We start from the raw sequence: 16,250 nt of genomic DNA, 5'->3' as shown, positions 1-16,250 counted from the left end.
AATCTGAATTGGACCAATAGAAATGCTCCAAAATGACTTTTTCATGGATTTCCATTGAAAGATAAGGCTTTTTCCTTCTCCTGTGAAGTTATTATTCCTGTAGAGAGGAGTGATATTTATCATCATCATGAAAAGGACATACTTATATAAAAGTCTTGAATTTATTTCTATATTTTGACATATTCATTTTTGCTATTTTGGTATTTATTTATTTTCAGGCATTTCCAGATCATGCCACTGTTCCCCAATGTGGGGAAATTCTCGGTTTCACCAGAGGAGCCCGAAATCCAGTCTGTCCCACAGGAGAGAACTTGAAGGACCTTCCTTTTGGACAATCCAATAATTTGAGCTAGATTTGTGAAACACAATGCCTTGCTTCTGACCCACCTGGGAGGAAGGGGAAGAAAAAAAACAAAACAAATAGAAACATGTTCCTGTCTCAACCAATCACAACACAGAGAGGAGGCGGTCACATCAGCTGTTAGTTTTTATTCACCTGAAAATAACAATAACAACAACAAAAAGACACTGAGGTCAATCCCAAGTATTAACTTAAAATGAAATATTAACAAAACACAATTCTCTGTAAAAACAGTCGCAACATTCCCACAATCAACATCAGAGCCAGGACACTAACAAAGGTTTAAAACGTTAAAAACACAACAAAGAACAACGTACAGACACGAGTAATATGAAGAGCTCAATGATGATGAGACAAACTTTAGTTAAATAAGGTGGTGTTCTTCTCTAGCGTCTTGGTTTGGCAGCACAAACAAGAAAAATGAACAGGTTTTTACCAGAAAAAAAAAAACAAAACGTACTTGGCTGTTTTTCCATAAATGTGACGGAGTGCTTCAAAAAAAGGGAGGCATTTTAATAAAGAAACTGATCACACAGTAATCTCAGGAACAAGACTAAATGCTACATGATGATTTTTGTAACTAACCCTTGGTAATGCACCAGGGTCAGTGTGTTGTGACAGTTCTGTGCGACCCACGGCTGTTCTGAAAGAAAAAGCCAGTGGACAGAAAAACAAGCTGTTCTCTTTTTGCACGCAAGACCATCAGTACGAACAAAAATGACAAATTTAATGCACAATATGACATTTTAAAACCTTGTTTCATCAACACACAAATGTCCCGTGCACAGTGAGATACGAGGAAGCTCAAATCTAATGGTTAAAGTTGTTGGAAAACAGCCTTACTGACATTAACTAGACATGATAATTAAAACATAGCTATGTTATGATAAAGGCCAGCATTTCTGCACAGAACCTCCACAGATCACAACAGTGCAGCGACAGATGAGCTACTGTCTCTGACTTTACATCTACAAGGTGGACCAGCGAGGGAGGAGTGTCTCAGAGTGGACAGAGAGTGGACACAGGGTTTAAAAACTCCAGCAGCACTGCTGTGTCTGATCCACTCGCACCACCACCACGTCAGTGTCACTGCAGCGCTGAGAATGATCCACCACCACATCACACCTGCTCTGTGGGGGACCTGACCATTAAAGAACGGGGTTACTAAGTATGCTGAACAACAAACGGACAACAGTCTGTAACTGTAGAACTACAAAGTGCTCCAGTGTGGTCAGTATGTGTTTGTGACCCTCGTGTGTCCATAAAACAAGCTCAGTTTGAGCTTTGTATTTCTGATTATATTCTAGTGCAAAGAATGGAAAAAGTGTTGAGAATTCCTAAATTCCTGAACTATTTTTTTTTCATTACTCATTTGAATTCAAAACAGACGGGTGAATCAGAAAGTACGGGTGGAACTCTTTTATTCAGTTTACCAGGCTCTAACCCAAACGCTCCGTTCAGACTGTTACAGTATATGATGATTTCGACATTGCCTTCACGACCAGCTTGAGGGGGGTATAGAGTTCCTCACATTTTCTACAGTAGTGAAGGGATTATAATGAGTTGTCTTTAGAAGTCCTGTGGCGCCTCCTGCTGGACAGTTCTGGTAACTCGGAAACGTGGGTCCTACGGCAGCCCATTGTCTGTCTGAAAGGCTTTTATTATGCACCACTGCCATTACAAACCGTATCTCCAAAATTGAAGAGAAGTATAAATTAACTTTATAACGGTAAAATAACCTCATGAAATTCCACAATGTAAAGGGCAGCTCTCAAATGTTATAAATAAACGGAGTTGCCAGGTTTGGATTCTGCAGCAACATGCAGCAGTGTGTAGAGTAAGGAATATTTCACTGTTATAAAGTTATATCGAGTTTTAAGACAAACACGGCTCAAGCTGGGGCTGGAGGACTAGGATTAGGACTAAACAGCTTTAAATGCTCTCATATGAGCACAGGCCCCTTGGAGTTAGGCTAATTTGGCTTGTCTATTTGAGCAGACCAAATAAACCAGTGCGAATAGAAAAGAACATTAAAAACAGCTCCTCCCTCAACTTTATCTAGCACTGCGCAAAAGCCTAAGACCACCTTCATTTTAATCCATTTCCATTCAGTTCTCATATTTCAGTTCTCTGATTTTAGGCAAAAAGAGTTAAAGCAACAGTAGGTAGAACTGTAACCTTAAAATTACAGCTTCAAAATCTCAAAAAAAGACTTGACGTCGCACCAAAACTGTCCTCGTCGGATAAACACCACCCAACTCTCGCTGTAGAGCTGTTGAGAAACTTACTGAGGAAACAGATAAACAGAGCATGTGCAGATGAAACAAGCTGATAGTGTTGATTACTTGGATCACGTTTTATAACTGAGAGAGAGCCCAAACAACTTTTAACACTGAATTTAGTGAGGAAGGTGGTGAACAGATCACCACAGAACTCAGTCATGTGAACGAAGGAGTGGAGAAGTGGAATCTATGACAAAAACAAAGAATGGGCATTAAACGTTAAAGCTTAAAATTATTGTGAGGCTCTACTGAGCTGTAACAGGGAGAACAGAGTCCCTGTCTTTGCTACACTGTGCTCAGCACTGCAGAAAATGCACTATGTAACCAGCTCCCCCTCCTTGATTTCAGGGCAGTGTGTAAAAGTGAATTACACCCTGCAACTGTAGGGGGAGCCCATGAGTAAAAATACCAGATCTTACCTAGTGTTCAGTGTCCCTTTAAATCAAGGAAGTGTGGTCTCTGACTTTAGCTCAGTGCTGCACAAAGGGTAAAGTGATTGGACACAAAGTTATTAAATGATACATACGACTGTAGCGTCCCTGTTGTCCACATTCACCCTCTCACTCATTCACCCAACCTCACACACACACATGTAAGTAATGACTTTCTGAAAGTTCTGACAGTTATAACCAGTCTGCACTGATTTTGGCTTTTTCAATTCCTTTCCCTTTTTAAAAATTATTAAAACATGCACGTCATCAATATTTAACATAACGCTAAAAAGAAATAAAGGAGTCGACTGCCTGCTGGAGAAATCAGCGAGGAATGTGAATGAAACCTGTGCAGGTGAAGTTCCCAGAAACACTCCAAAATTCCCCCAGCCCTCTTCTAATTTCTGGAAGCCGTGTGTTCCTCTCAGGACGTGGGGAGAGGTCTGTAGTGAAGGAGCGCTTCGCTTTTTTTTTTCTTTTTCCTGCGACTTGCAGAAGGACAAAAGATGTCTTCTGATGTCCAGAGCAGTGTCTCCAATCAACAGTGCAAGGTTTGTCTCAGAAGGCACAGCTCTGTCCAGTCTGGACTGGTGTGGTCCGCTCTGGACCGGATGGACTTAGCTCAGCTCATTTCTGCTGCTGCTGTTGTCTAAGGTTGACTAATAGGATGTTCTTGTGCTTGGGGTCTATGACTCCTGCCTCTTCCAGGTCCTCCTCAGTGATGTCACTGCAAGAAGTGTTTGGGAGTATGTTAAGATCAGAGAAGAGGATTCTCCATACGCTCAAACATCTTCTACCATAAACTGCTATAAGGGAAATCTCAGGTTATACGGCGTGACGGTGGGGGCAGAGTAAATGCTGACACTGTTGCTCTGTGTCTAGACGTTATTCGTAGTTTACTGGGCAGTCTGTGCTTTATGTGCATAGGTACAGGGGGTTGGTCTCTGCTCTGATGGTACAGTCTGACCACTTTTATGACAACATTTATAACATATATCCACTCCAGGAAGATCATGTAATGTTTTGAACAGAGACGGCATTTTCGTTTAATTTTATTGGACCCAATCTCAATTGAGCTCCCAAATGATCATCAATGAGTGTGGACTGATATTTGAACATAATTATTTTCACGTGGGAAAAGGCTTATTTACATTATTTAAATGAGGCGCAACCAACCAAAGTGTGTGGTGGACTGGTCCATGAGTGCTGAATGACATCTTTTCTGATATATAGGTCTTAACATTTAATATCGCTTACTATAGGTTGAATATTTACTATTATTATTTGTAGTATTACAAAGTCAGTGGTTGAATAAATGCAAAAAAAAAACAAAACAAGGGAAATTGAAATTCTCATGATATTCAGTAACATACCTTTAATCAGGGTATTCCTATATAACAAGTCAAGACTTGCCAAAGTTGTGGGTAGTGTACAGTTTGCACAGAATGAAAGAGAGCTGTACCTGAGAAATTCAAGGTCGTCCCAGCCGTTCCGTAACAGCCCTTCCTCATATCGCTCCAGTCCCAGCCTCTGCAGCCATTCACCAACGCTGGACTCCACAGAGAGACTGCTGCTACTGCTGCCACCCTGCCACATGCCCTACAGAGAGAGAAAGAGAGAGAGAGAGAGAGAAAGAGATAAAGAGAGAGAGAGAATTACAAAAAAGTGAAGATTAAGCAAAACCTGTTAGCCTAGCTAAAATAAAAATAAAATAAAAATCTGTTAATTTGAAGGTAGCTTTGGACATAATTCTTTTCACATAGTGATGTGGGGTATTGTATTTATTAGCAGGGTATCTTGGGGGATCTAATTTCAGTCTAAAACCACTCAAAATCAATCAAAATATAATCAAGTCCAGTTCCCTTCTATCATGTTCTTCATTGGTCAGATCTTCACTAAAGGTAGTAACAGTTGTCCCATTTTCTTGTTAGTAGTTTTTGAACTTCTGAATAGGTTTTACTAATTGTAAAGCAAATTAAAGTCATGAACGGTGCTCTCTGATTGCTATACTACTGCATATGAGGTCATTCACACCTGCAATACAGTAAACAAACCGCAGGAGGCAGCATGGATTCACCCAGTGGGGGTCAGGTCGAAAAAAAAGATCAACAGTCTGATAATGCTATGAGCCTCCTGCATGTGCTGTCCATGTTTTCTATACCTGTGTTTGTAGACACATGGTTACTGTGGCAGCAAAGAGGGAGAAGCTGAAGAAAGCATAGCATCTGTACAATAGCTGTTATTTATCATCAATACAGATACAATACCTCCTCAGGCAGGTCCTCAGCTATGCTCTCCTCCTGGATGGACCTAGGGGGGAAAGTGCGGCACACGTCCCCGAGCCCCAGCCCTCGCAGGTTGGAGGGGGCTCCACCTTTCAGCATCGCTCCCCTGGGCCCTCGCTCCTGCCCTGTAGGGTACTCCACCTCGCTCAGGGTCTTGGCCAGATGCAGCACCGAACACGACTGGTCGTCCACTCCCGAAGCCCCGACTCCTCTTCTGAAAGGGGAGGGGCCTGGGTTGAGCATGGGTGCTGTAGGTTCCAGGCAGAAAGCCCCGCCTCCTGCTGGGGGTGGAGCAAAGCCAGGGGAGGAGAGAGGTTTAGAGGAGACAGCTGCTGGAGGTGGAATCTTGATGTCCGCCAAGTCTGGGTGTATCCGAGGTTTGCTGTCTTTCACAGGTGGGAAAAAGGAGGAGTCTGACATCTCCAGGGCGCCTTTAGGGAGAGGAGGGGGTGGGAAATCTGGGGGCGGGCGGTTTAATGAGTTTTTCGTGGGGTTACCATCTTCTTCCGATGAGCCTTCTTCGCTGATTGGCCTCACGGGCCGCCCAGCTGTCGGTCTGCGATTCTGGATGGAGCTTCCGCTCGGAGGCTTGCCTTTCCCGGATCCTCCGGTAGAGGGAGCCGGTTTGGCTGCTGGAGGAGGGTGGGCAGTGCTTGAGAGCAGGTCGGACTGAGCAGACAGGGCGGCAGATGGGTTGGGAACACCCTCTAGGATGTAGTAAGCAGGGTTGTTGAAGCTGTTTTTGCAAGCCGTGGTGTCTCCATCGTTGGCATCCTGCTTCGATCTGTAAGCACATACACATTTTGAATATTATATAAAAGGGACTTTGAAGATTTCTTACACACACACACACACATACCTGGGTATTAACCAGATACTGAACATGGGGGATGTAAGTATGCAAGGTATGCAAATTAATACAATGGAATTCCTGGTGAAGTTGACATGCCAATTTATCTACACAAGACAGAGTTGATAAACTTGGAAATAATCAGAGGAACAGAAGATCACACCAAAAAATACACAGGTTTCTAGACTACAGCCGGCAATGTGACGTTTCTGTGATTAATTAGTTGAACATTTTAATCTTAGATTAGTTCTGCAAGTAAATACTACCAGAGCATAAAAAAACGAATTACACGATTCTAATTCCTTCAACTGGCTAATAAAATTAAATGTCACTAAAATGAAATAGAAATTAATATAAAATAAATGAAGACGAGAGTTTTAAAAGACATGGTGCTCGCGTGTTGGTCGGGACATGTACCTCGTTTGTGAATTATCCTCTTTAGTGGAACCATGTGTAAACGCAGATCGTGACGCATTCCTCTCGCCTTCTTCTAAAACTTTACTCAGCTCCTTCCTGTTCAGAGAGGGCCTGCGGGAGCAAGTCGTCATCATCATCAACATCGTTCCAAATATTACTTCAGCTACTTCTGTGCAAAATCTGATTACAACAAACCTCTACACCATTGTGTAGACACTAATTTACTCCAACCTGTAGAGGGTGCTGTGGCTCACAAGGTTTGGAATAGTGGGAATAGTGAAGGAATCGCACTGTCTCCTCCCTCAACATCCACGGCATCTCTGGGCACTGGGGATTGGACCAAGTGCGTGTGCACGTGATCACTTCCCCTAGTGCACTTTAATGTATGTGTCTGGGTGTGTGAGTGTGTTCACTGCCGCAAATGGTTTAATCACGGAAAACACATTTCGTTGTATGTTGTTTAATGACAAATAAATACATTCGTCAACAAATGCTAATAATCCACTCAATTCACTCTTTATAGACTATGTGCAAAATGTTTGTGAAGCTATTTTATGAACAAATGAATAATAAAATAAATTATTAATATTGGTATTAATTCATTAAATATTGGATTACATTATTTAAAGTTGAAACTAAAGTTTAATTGAATGAATTACATAAACATTCATTTATTTCGCAGTTGCTGATACTATGCTCCATTAAATATTTATATCTAATCATCACCCGCTGAAGTCAGTGGGCGGGGTCTAACTCCCATCTTTACAGTTTGATTGCTTTGGCTGGTGGTTGCTGTTTTCCAAAACATAGCGGCTGCATTCACGGACGTGCAGGACACTTCGTACGTCCAGCAGAAGAGACAGAATCAGGAAGTGCAGACCAGGACTCAGTCAGAAGTCAAATACATGATTTTACAGATGTGACTGGTGTTTGTCTTTGACACACGTAAGCATGTTTAGACCCCAGAAGATGGTTAATACGTCTCTTTTCAGGAGTAACACTAGCAAGCAGTAACCAAGTAAATCATTTCAGCAAGAAGACAGCCACCAAATGAACCACAAATTAACGTCCGGTGAGAAGGATTAATCTGCAATGTAATCACAAACCACTGAGCCAACCACACTCAAGGTCTGGAGTAATGTCACTTCACAGCTTTTCAGAAGGAGGAGTGTGCGAATGTGTCTCACTTGACGTAATCGTGTCCGCCTCTAGGGGGCATTGTTTTCCCTTTGGGACCTCCGGTCTCGTCTTTATCCACGCTGATCCACTCTGGAGGGACAGAGAGTGCAATGAAGGGATTAATAAGTATCTGAGGAAATATCAGCCATTTTTCTCATCTTTAAAATTATCTCAAGAAAGCAAGAGTGTAAAAATGGTTTGAAACTATATTTTTTGTTTCCTTTTATGTATATGTTGATGCTTTTTAAAATTTATTTCCTTGTTAATCAGAATTTGTCTTATCTGTTTTGTGTGTATATATATATATATATATAATTTTCAAAATGAAAGTTAAAATTATTGGTAACAAATTTCAAAGAAGAGGTCAGATTGGGCGTAATCTCTTGCTGAGAACCAGGAGAACCTCACTGACCACCACACACACACACACACGTCAGCTCAACACAAGCACACAGACATAATACCATAAAGCCTCTCTCTGGTTCCCATTCTTTCCGAGGGGACCCTGACCCTCATGGATCCCCGGATGTTTCCCGTCTCTTCTCCGCGGTGAGAGAGGTAGGTATGAAACTGCTGAGCTGTGCTCCCGATCATCGATTTCAAGGCCAAGACACACTCTCCTAAAGAAACACACACACACACCATATAAATCAGACAGGTTAATTAGTTCTATGTTCGACTAAAGAGGCTCTGGTTGAAAAGCACTCCACAGCGCTGAGAATGATCCCACCACCCAAGTCATACCTGCTCTGTGGGGGCCCTGACCATTGTAGAACGGGGAAAAGTGAGTAACAAAGTATGCAGAACAACCGAGACTACAGTCTGCAATTCTAGAATAACTAAGTGCTTCTGATAAGTGAGGGCAGACAACGCTGCAAAAATAAGCTCCAAAAAGAACATGAAGTGTATGCAATTATCACAAAACAAAAATCATCTGAGCCATCGGATATATCAATGATAAACACTCACACACACACACACACACTTTACCGTAAGACTCGTATCCGTCCAGAGACTTGACGGTAAGCAGCAGATGCTGGTCTTGCAGATACTCAATATCCGAGAGGATGGGCTTCAGAGTGGTGAGCTGCTTTGAAGACCATCCAACACGCAGGAAGTTTATATTATCACTGCTCTGAGAGTCGTTCTCATAGCTCTTCTTAAACTCTAGGTAGAGATATGGAAAAGGAGAGAAGTGCTTAATAACAATCTTTATGTTGGGGTTTAAACTGTTTTCCTTAGGTTTTCCAAAGCAGTAAAGCTCACAAAATCGAACAGGATGTTTGTAAGTGAGTTCTGAGGGCGAACAGTACAGTGGAGATAGAGATGGAACAAATACTTGCTGAGCATTGTTTGGTTTTCAAGGCTCATATTGGTGTCATTCACCAGCCTTCTGCTGAATTTTCTGTTCCTCATTTAAAAGGAGACTATGCAATGCTGAAAAAACGTACTCCTCTCATTTCTTTCCATTGTTATTCCTCAATATCTTTATTTAAACCACACTAATTACAGTTATTACATGTTTAATACTGTCATTATTAGTAATAAGGTGAACAGTTTTTTACCTTCCAAACAGGTGGAGTAGAACTCGATGAAAAACTTTGTTCTGCTGGCAGTCTTCACTATGGCCTCAATGTTTTCAAACTCTATATAAGCCTGCTCAGAGGACTTCGGCAAACCTGAGAGAGAGAGAGATCTATGAGGCACTAATTTGATCTGTATTTACACAACAAACTTGTGCTGGTGTTTGTGAGCTGACTGTACCTTTCTTGGAGACAAACTGTGACGTGACGCCCACCTCGAACGTAGCAAACACTGGGGAATGGTCACTTGTCACAATATCGTCCGTACAACCTGTGAGACAGGAGACAAATGTAGTTAAATAAAAGATTCAGTGATGTATAATGACAAGAATCTGTCGCAACAAAGCTTCAATATTAAAAAGCTGAAAAACAGCAAATTAAAATTAAATTAAAAAACAGTAAATTTAAGATGGAACAGCAAAATTAAATTAAGCCGTATTACATCATAATAGTGAGTTTATATAAATACAAAGGACTGAATTACACAGAGATGTTAATAAACAAGTAAATATAACTAATCACTGCAAACCTGTGATTACAAACATATTTCCCAAAAAACATCAGATCATCTTGGAAGGAAGGAAGGAAGGGGGGGAGAGAGAGAGAGAGAGAGAGAGAGAGAGAGAGAGAGAGAGAGAGAGAGAGAGATCGCGAGTCAGAGCCCAGTGCGATGCTCACTCCACCACTTAAGTATCTTCTTTGCTCTAAGATGCTTTTGAGAAACCCAGCCCAAAGCAGAGCTGCGGTAGTCAGAGCTGCTGAGCGGTGTTGTTTAGGCCGTGTTATCTTACCGTAGGAGTTACAGACGATGTGTGTTTCTGGGTAAGATTTCCACAGGATGCGGTCACACCAGGATGGCACATTGGTCCTCATCTGACAGCAGTGGGAAAAGAGAGGAGACAAGTGGAATTTCATTCTCATAACAGCTGGACCATTGTACCTTTTAAATTTAAGGAATAATTTGTTAAAGAAATGTACCCTATTTTAACATAACAAAACCTTCTGTTTGTGTCTACTAGGGATGGGCGGTGTCCACATTTTTCATACCGTCTCAAAATAATATCTTGGTATACAGCATTACCGTGGGGAGGGTGCTGCACTGAGCCTTAAATCTTTCAGCACAGTCGCGTGAATTTAGCTAAACACAGACCTATAGTGCACACCAACACACGTGTTGACAATAAAAAGACGTTTCTGGGAGAGCAAACTTCAGCAAATGGTGCTGAAGGAACAGAAAAAATAAGACAGTGTACATCCTTTCTCTTTTAACCCAAACTCAGCGCTAAACTTACAACTGCGATGGGCTACTGGGCTTGTGTTTTTTTCCACCCCTTTTCAGACTGTGACATGAGCAGTCATTGAGCTCCCTGTGGCTCCCTTAAACGCACATGACCATTTTAGCCGACTTTTAAAGACACAGAACTGAAATTTGACACACCACACACACATCATAAATACCGCCCTCATTTTAAGGTACTGTCCATGTTAAAATACCGTGGTATACGGTATTATCATTATACCGCTCAACCCTAGTGTCTACACTCACTGTCCATTCAGGATCATACAGGTGCACCCTTTAGATCATGATCCACCTGTAATTTTTGTCCTGGACTTATTTTTCATAAAGCGTATTGTGATAAAACCCTAGATTTTTTGGATGTTCCCTCTTACGGGAAGTTAGAAAGTGCAGTATTTTGTGATGCACTTTCTACAGTGTCACTATATTTCACGTGACTCACCCCTGTAGCTTTCTGCTTCTGCCACACGTACGTGTCCCTGGACCCTCTCTCGTACCGGTATGTGGGGGGGTATGTGATCTCCTCCTCAGCTGAAGAAAAAAAAAAAGAAAGAGGGGAGGGGAAAAAAAAAGTCAGGAAGACAACATGACGCAGGGAGGCAGGGTTGAGCTACAGTGACTCCACAAAAAATAAATAAATAAATAAATAAAGAAGGTCACAGGAACTTTCGTTTTCCTCTCATTAACCACAGTGAGAGACAATCACCAGCGCATTCATTAAAGTAAGAATGAGTAACTGAACTGGTCAAATATGTACTTCAGATTCTCAGATACACATTTTTATCACTACTAGCGCTGGCCATCAATTTAAATAAATTAATTATTCACACAATTCTTTAAGACAATTCTTTAAGTTTTTAATAAAGGATATTTAAATGTAAAATAAAGAATTGATATAATTTCAACACAATGTAATGACATTTTAAATTAGCATTGCCTATTGAATATTTGAAAAGCAATCCAAATCATAAAGTTAAATATTTAATAAGCATTAACGACTACATTCATTTTGAAAATACCTCCTTAAAAAACAAAAGGAAATCATTCGAACAATTATTTACTTTTTAAGGCGGACTTGAATGTAGCCATATGGAAGAATTAAACTCTTAACATTGAGAACCAAAGCTTGATAATGAAAAGGGTGACCTAAACTATTACAGCAAAACTGGGTAAGATGTGGTATTTGTGCTCCTGGGCTTCCTCCTCCAAAAGTAACATTGCACTTTCTGCAGTGCTGAGCCTGGAGTAGCTTCCTAGTGGAGCATCACAATGATTTTGAAGCTACAATTTTTATGTAAAAAATACTACCTCGTGTTACTTTAAATACAGACCTAACCTTGTTATTGAATAAAAATTAGCTAAAAATGACTAAATATATGGATCATTTTTTAAATCATAGAAATCATGAGGCCCAAAATGTGTGCAAGGTATTTTCACTGCTCTAAATACATTTATTGACATCTCAAATACATAAATATCTCATATTTATGTATTTTATATGTATATAAAAAATAGAACTGTTAGAGCTAATTACATGTCAAATATATGTATTGTTTCAGCCGCTTATTTAAAATGCAGCACATGGACACAATCACGTGTCCAAATGCAAATATTTAATTAGCAAATGTGTTTGACCCATGTTTGCTGAGTAAAGATGACAGCACCAGCCTGTGTGAAGAAGAGAGTATAATAAACCCTCTCACGCCTTTAAAAAACAAAGGCTGAGTCTGAAACCATACCAAAACGAAGGAAGACCTTGTTCTTCTCCCGCTCCAGATTTAGCTGGTCCACTTTCAGCAGCGGCTCAAACTCTTTCCTGTTTATGTAGTTTAGGATTTCCTGCATTCGTGTGTAGTTGTGTGTGTTTGTCAGTGAAAAAGAAAGACAAGGGACGAGAAAGAGGGAGGGACGTTGAGTTCATATGCAAATCATTCTCCAACTTAACACAATACACAGTGAGTCAGTGTAAGCATCGGTGCTACACAGAAAAACTAAAAGCAAACTGAAGTCTCAGGGCCAAGTCTGAGTAGAGCTTTGCATCTAAAACCAGACTCCAAATACAGTTGGTGACTTTTAACTCATAACAATATGATTTCTTTTCCTTGAAGACAACTGAGTTTCAAAACAAGCTATTTTTAACTGAACTGCAGCACTCCACTAAAAAGAAGCATCCAAAATAAATACAATGATCAAACTCTACAAGGAAACAGAAAGAAATGCAAAATGTGAGTGAGTGCTATTTCAGGACAGGTTTGTTACAGAACTGGACAAGAATCATTCCTCTTTTAATCTCTCTAGGGCTGGGTTTTTTCTTATATATATATATATATATATATATATATACACACACACACACACAAACACACAGTGGAAACTCTACTAACGAACACCTATACTAATGAACTTTCCAAGATATGAACCGGGCATTTGAATATTTTTTGCCTCCACCAACGAACCATGACTCTAGGAATGAAACCGAGGCTCCGCCGAGCCGGCGGCTGGAAATGGCCACTGACCCCAATAGGCGAGTCTCCCAGCGCGCCCAGACTTGAGTGAGCTTTTAAGATTAGCAAATTGTAGTTTTAGCAATTTAGCATTAGAGTAAATAGCAGACATCGAAATTTGTGCTAAGTTAAGCCGTATCTACGCTTCGTCTCCCCACATTCACTCACCTACTCTGTTATTCCACCCACCCCCACCTCCCGTCATACAGCCAGTGCCTGTGTTACTCCTCCAGCCTCTCGTCACTTCTTCAACGTAGCGATGTTTAACCACTTAAAACTTTATTATTTCTTTTTCATTACTGTTACCACGGTATTTCTTTTTTATTATTAGTAATGCTATATGTATTTTTTTTTTACTGATTTGAGAGTTTGTAAACATATCATTGCAAAACGGGTGACTTTCGGGGTGGGGGCTGGAACACATCAATTGCTTTTCCATTATTTTAAATGGGGAAAATTGACTCGAGAAACAAACTTTTCCACTTACGAACCGGGTCACGGGTAGGTAGAGGTTCCACTGTGTGTGTGTGTGTATATATATATATCCATGCAGCAAAAGTAAGGACTGTGTGTGTGTGTGTGTGTGTGTGTGTGTGTGTGTACCTGTATGTCCATATCCAGTCTGTAGTTGAGGTCTCCAAACCAGAACAGATGTGTAAACCTCAAAGAGATGTCAAATGAGCTCAACTGTTTGTCACCCAGTGAGAGCTGTCGTAGGATGTCCAGGTAGTTCTGGTTTCGCCTTCCGAGGGGAAAGTCAGCAGGTAAATAATACAGTCATTTTATAATTAATTAAATATAAATAATTTATAAAATTCTTTTTACAATCCAGCTTCTTACATATAGCTCCATTTACACAATGGAAATGATCAATCCGGTCTGAAATTTTAAATATTTGAATGTTTCTTTTCTATTTCTTGTTTCTCCATGAAGTATTTGAAAGCTTCTGCTTTTTTCCAAGCCTCAAACCTTGGTGTCCAAGGCCCAATCCCATTGTCACCCTGTGGTGATTTGTCAGAGACACACTCCAAACAGAGAGTTATGACGCCTTGCGTATCACCAGCGAGATGCTGTGCAGTGCCCAAAGAAACCCACAGATGTCAGTAATTTCTCCTTTACACTCTATGATCACCTGTGAATTATCTGAGTTTAACGTAGTTTCTGTGGATTATGGCCGTTTACTTCAGAACAAGCAGCAGCTCAGATCTCGGTAGTTAGCTGTACATTTACAGTTCCACCTAAAATAGTGGAGTAATTACATTTAAGGTGCAACATTTAAGGTGGAACTGGCACTTTCTATCAGAAATCTACAGAATAAGAATCTGAATTCGGCTCCATATCACAGAAGAGTGAGTAGAAGGAGATAATATCTGATTGTGGAACCCTTCTGAAGGTGATTGAGGCCCTAAATTTAAGTAAAGTCCTGCAGCTCCTCTGATATCACTGCAGACTGGTGCAGGCTGAATGAACTGCTGATGACATATTAGGATCTTGAAGTGTCTCTCCATTTTGCAGGGGGAGATTTTAAAAACTACATCCTGTAACTCACTTGAAAACAAGGGGTGTTCATGAAAACAAGAAATGGGATTACCCTAAATTAATATTAACTCATCAGCAGTTATCAGATCTTTAAATCAATTAAAGTTGCAGTAAGAGCTTCTATGCAGCTGTAATGAGAGAGCTCAACAAAGCCTGCATTATGCCATCACTAATGCTTTACATTGATTTAAAAACACACAAAACACACACAAACCTTGAACTTACCTGTGAATTTTCTCATTTCCGGACGTCAGGTGGCAGTTAACAAAACCAAACGACGTCCCATTAAACATAAAGGACACGCCAACTGCCCCTTTGTTGCCTAAAAGAGAGAGAAAAGATAACAAATAATGGGAAAAATGATACATGCCTAAAAGCAATTAAAAATATGGCACAGCCAGGGTTAAATACTGCAGTAACTGGTACTTATACTGTTATAGTGTCTAAACACTGCTTGAACTAAACAGATATGCTTTAATAGACTTAACCAACCAATTCTCAACATGTTTTACGCAACACATGGTGCTGACAACAGTAAAAATAAGTGAAAATAAAGCTGCACCAGACGTATGAGAAAAATGTCAAAGAACACTTTCTGAAAAACCAAGTTTAGGCAGTGTCATGTACGGCTACTAAAGGAACCGGAAAACTCGTCTTTATTATTGAGAACGCTGAGGCCAAACACAGAGGTTTTCAGGAAAAAAAAATGGAGGGATGAATGTGACTGTCTATGCTAAACATCTGAGAATGCACTTCACTTTATGAAGATAAGATGAAGGCGGAAAGAGAAAATAAAAAAAGCAGGAAATGAAAAATATCAGGCTACAGGTCACATGCGGTCAGAATAAATAGATTTCTAACCAAACAGGAGGAGTAGTACAATTTAAAATAATGTTTAAGTTGAATCATTGCTCATAATCATAGAAACAAAAAAAGACTGCTCTGCCTCTCTAGAATGTCAGGATATCCTCTTGCACGTGTGTGTGCACCCAAGTGTGTGTGTGTGTGTGTGAGAGAGAGAGAGAGAGCAGGAGCTGGTGAGAATAAACAGAAACTCTATGCTGTGGCAAGTCACAGTTATAGTGTGAAATATGTTATTTTTTACCAAGTGTGTCCAAAAAAAAAAAAAAAAATGTCACTGAGCAGTTAAAAGTGCCTTTATTATTATATTTCTGATTCTGTCTTCTCACTTTAACGTCAAATCTTTCTCAAAGTGGAGGATCATGCACAAGCCAATCCTCTGACTTACTACCTAGAAGTAAACTCTAGCAAAATTGACTAAGTATATTATCCACAAAACATATTTGAGGTTGGGCAGGTGTTTATTTACCTTACCTTACATTTTCATTTTCACTTTTAGGCTGTGTGTTTGGACCCAACAAGGCAAGGGTACACTGTGACAATTTAGTCCTGGTTTGGTTAGCGTTCACACTGACAAATGTACAACTCAACAGGGGAGAGAGAGTGGGTGTGTCTGCAGAACAGCACCCCACATTGGGCTTATTACACTTACTGGGATTCT

General features: G+C 40.4%; 1 protein-coding gene across 2 annotated transcripts in view; it reads right to left on the bottom strand.

Annotated features, from left to right (window-relative positions):
* Positions 1-482: 482 nt before the first annotated feature.
* inppl1a (inositol polyphosphate phosphatase-like 1a) overlaps positions 483-16,250 on the bottom strand; it is a 43,240-nt gene continuing 27,472 nt past the window's right edge. For both annotated transcript variants that reach the window (XM_066666419.1, XM_066666428.1), the window contains 14 exons: positions 14,954-15,050; positions 13,793-13,931; positions 12,425-12,524; positions 11,128-11,216; positions 10,180-10,261; positions 9,570-9,659; positions 9,371-9,484; positions 8,796-8,972; positions 8,270-8,425; positions 7,814-7,895; positions 6,627-6,737; positions 5,342-6,143; positions 4,537-4,673; positions 483-3,801 (listed from right to left, as the gene is read on the bottom strand). In XM_066666419.1, coding sequence (XP_066522516.1) covers positions 3,702-3,801; positions 4,537-4,673; positions 5,342-6,143; positions 6,627-6,737; positions 7,814-7,895; positions 8,270-8,425; positions 8,796-8,972; positions 9,371-9,484; positions 9,570-9,659; positions 10,180-10,261; positions 11,128-11,216; positions 12,425-12,524; positions 13,793-13,931; positions 14,954-15,050 — 2,276 coding nt within the window. In that variant the 3' untranslated portion in view covers positions 483-3,701. The remainder of the gene's footprint in view (positions 3,802-4,536; positions 4,674-5,341; positions 6,144-6,626; positions 6,738-7,813; positions 7,896-8,269; positions 8,426-8,795; positions 8,973-9,370; positions 9,485-9,569; positions 9,660-10,179; positions 10,262-11,127; positions 11,217-12,424; positions 12,525-13,792; positions 13,932-14,953; positions 15,051-16,250) is intronic.

The sequence above is a fragment of the Hoplias malabaricus genome, chromosome 1 (assembly GCF_029633855.1).
Source record: "Hoplias malabaricus isolate fHopMal1 chromosome 1, fHopMal1.hap1, whole genome shotgun sequence".
NCBI lineage: Eukaryota > Metazoa > Chordata > Actinopteri > Characiformes > Erythrinidae > Hoplias > Hoplias malabaricus.
Note: the sequence above shows the minus strand (reverse complement) of the source record. Positions and strands in the feature narration are given on the sequence as shown.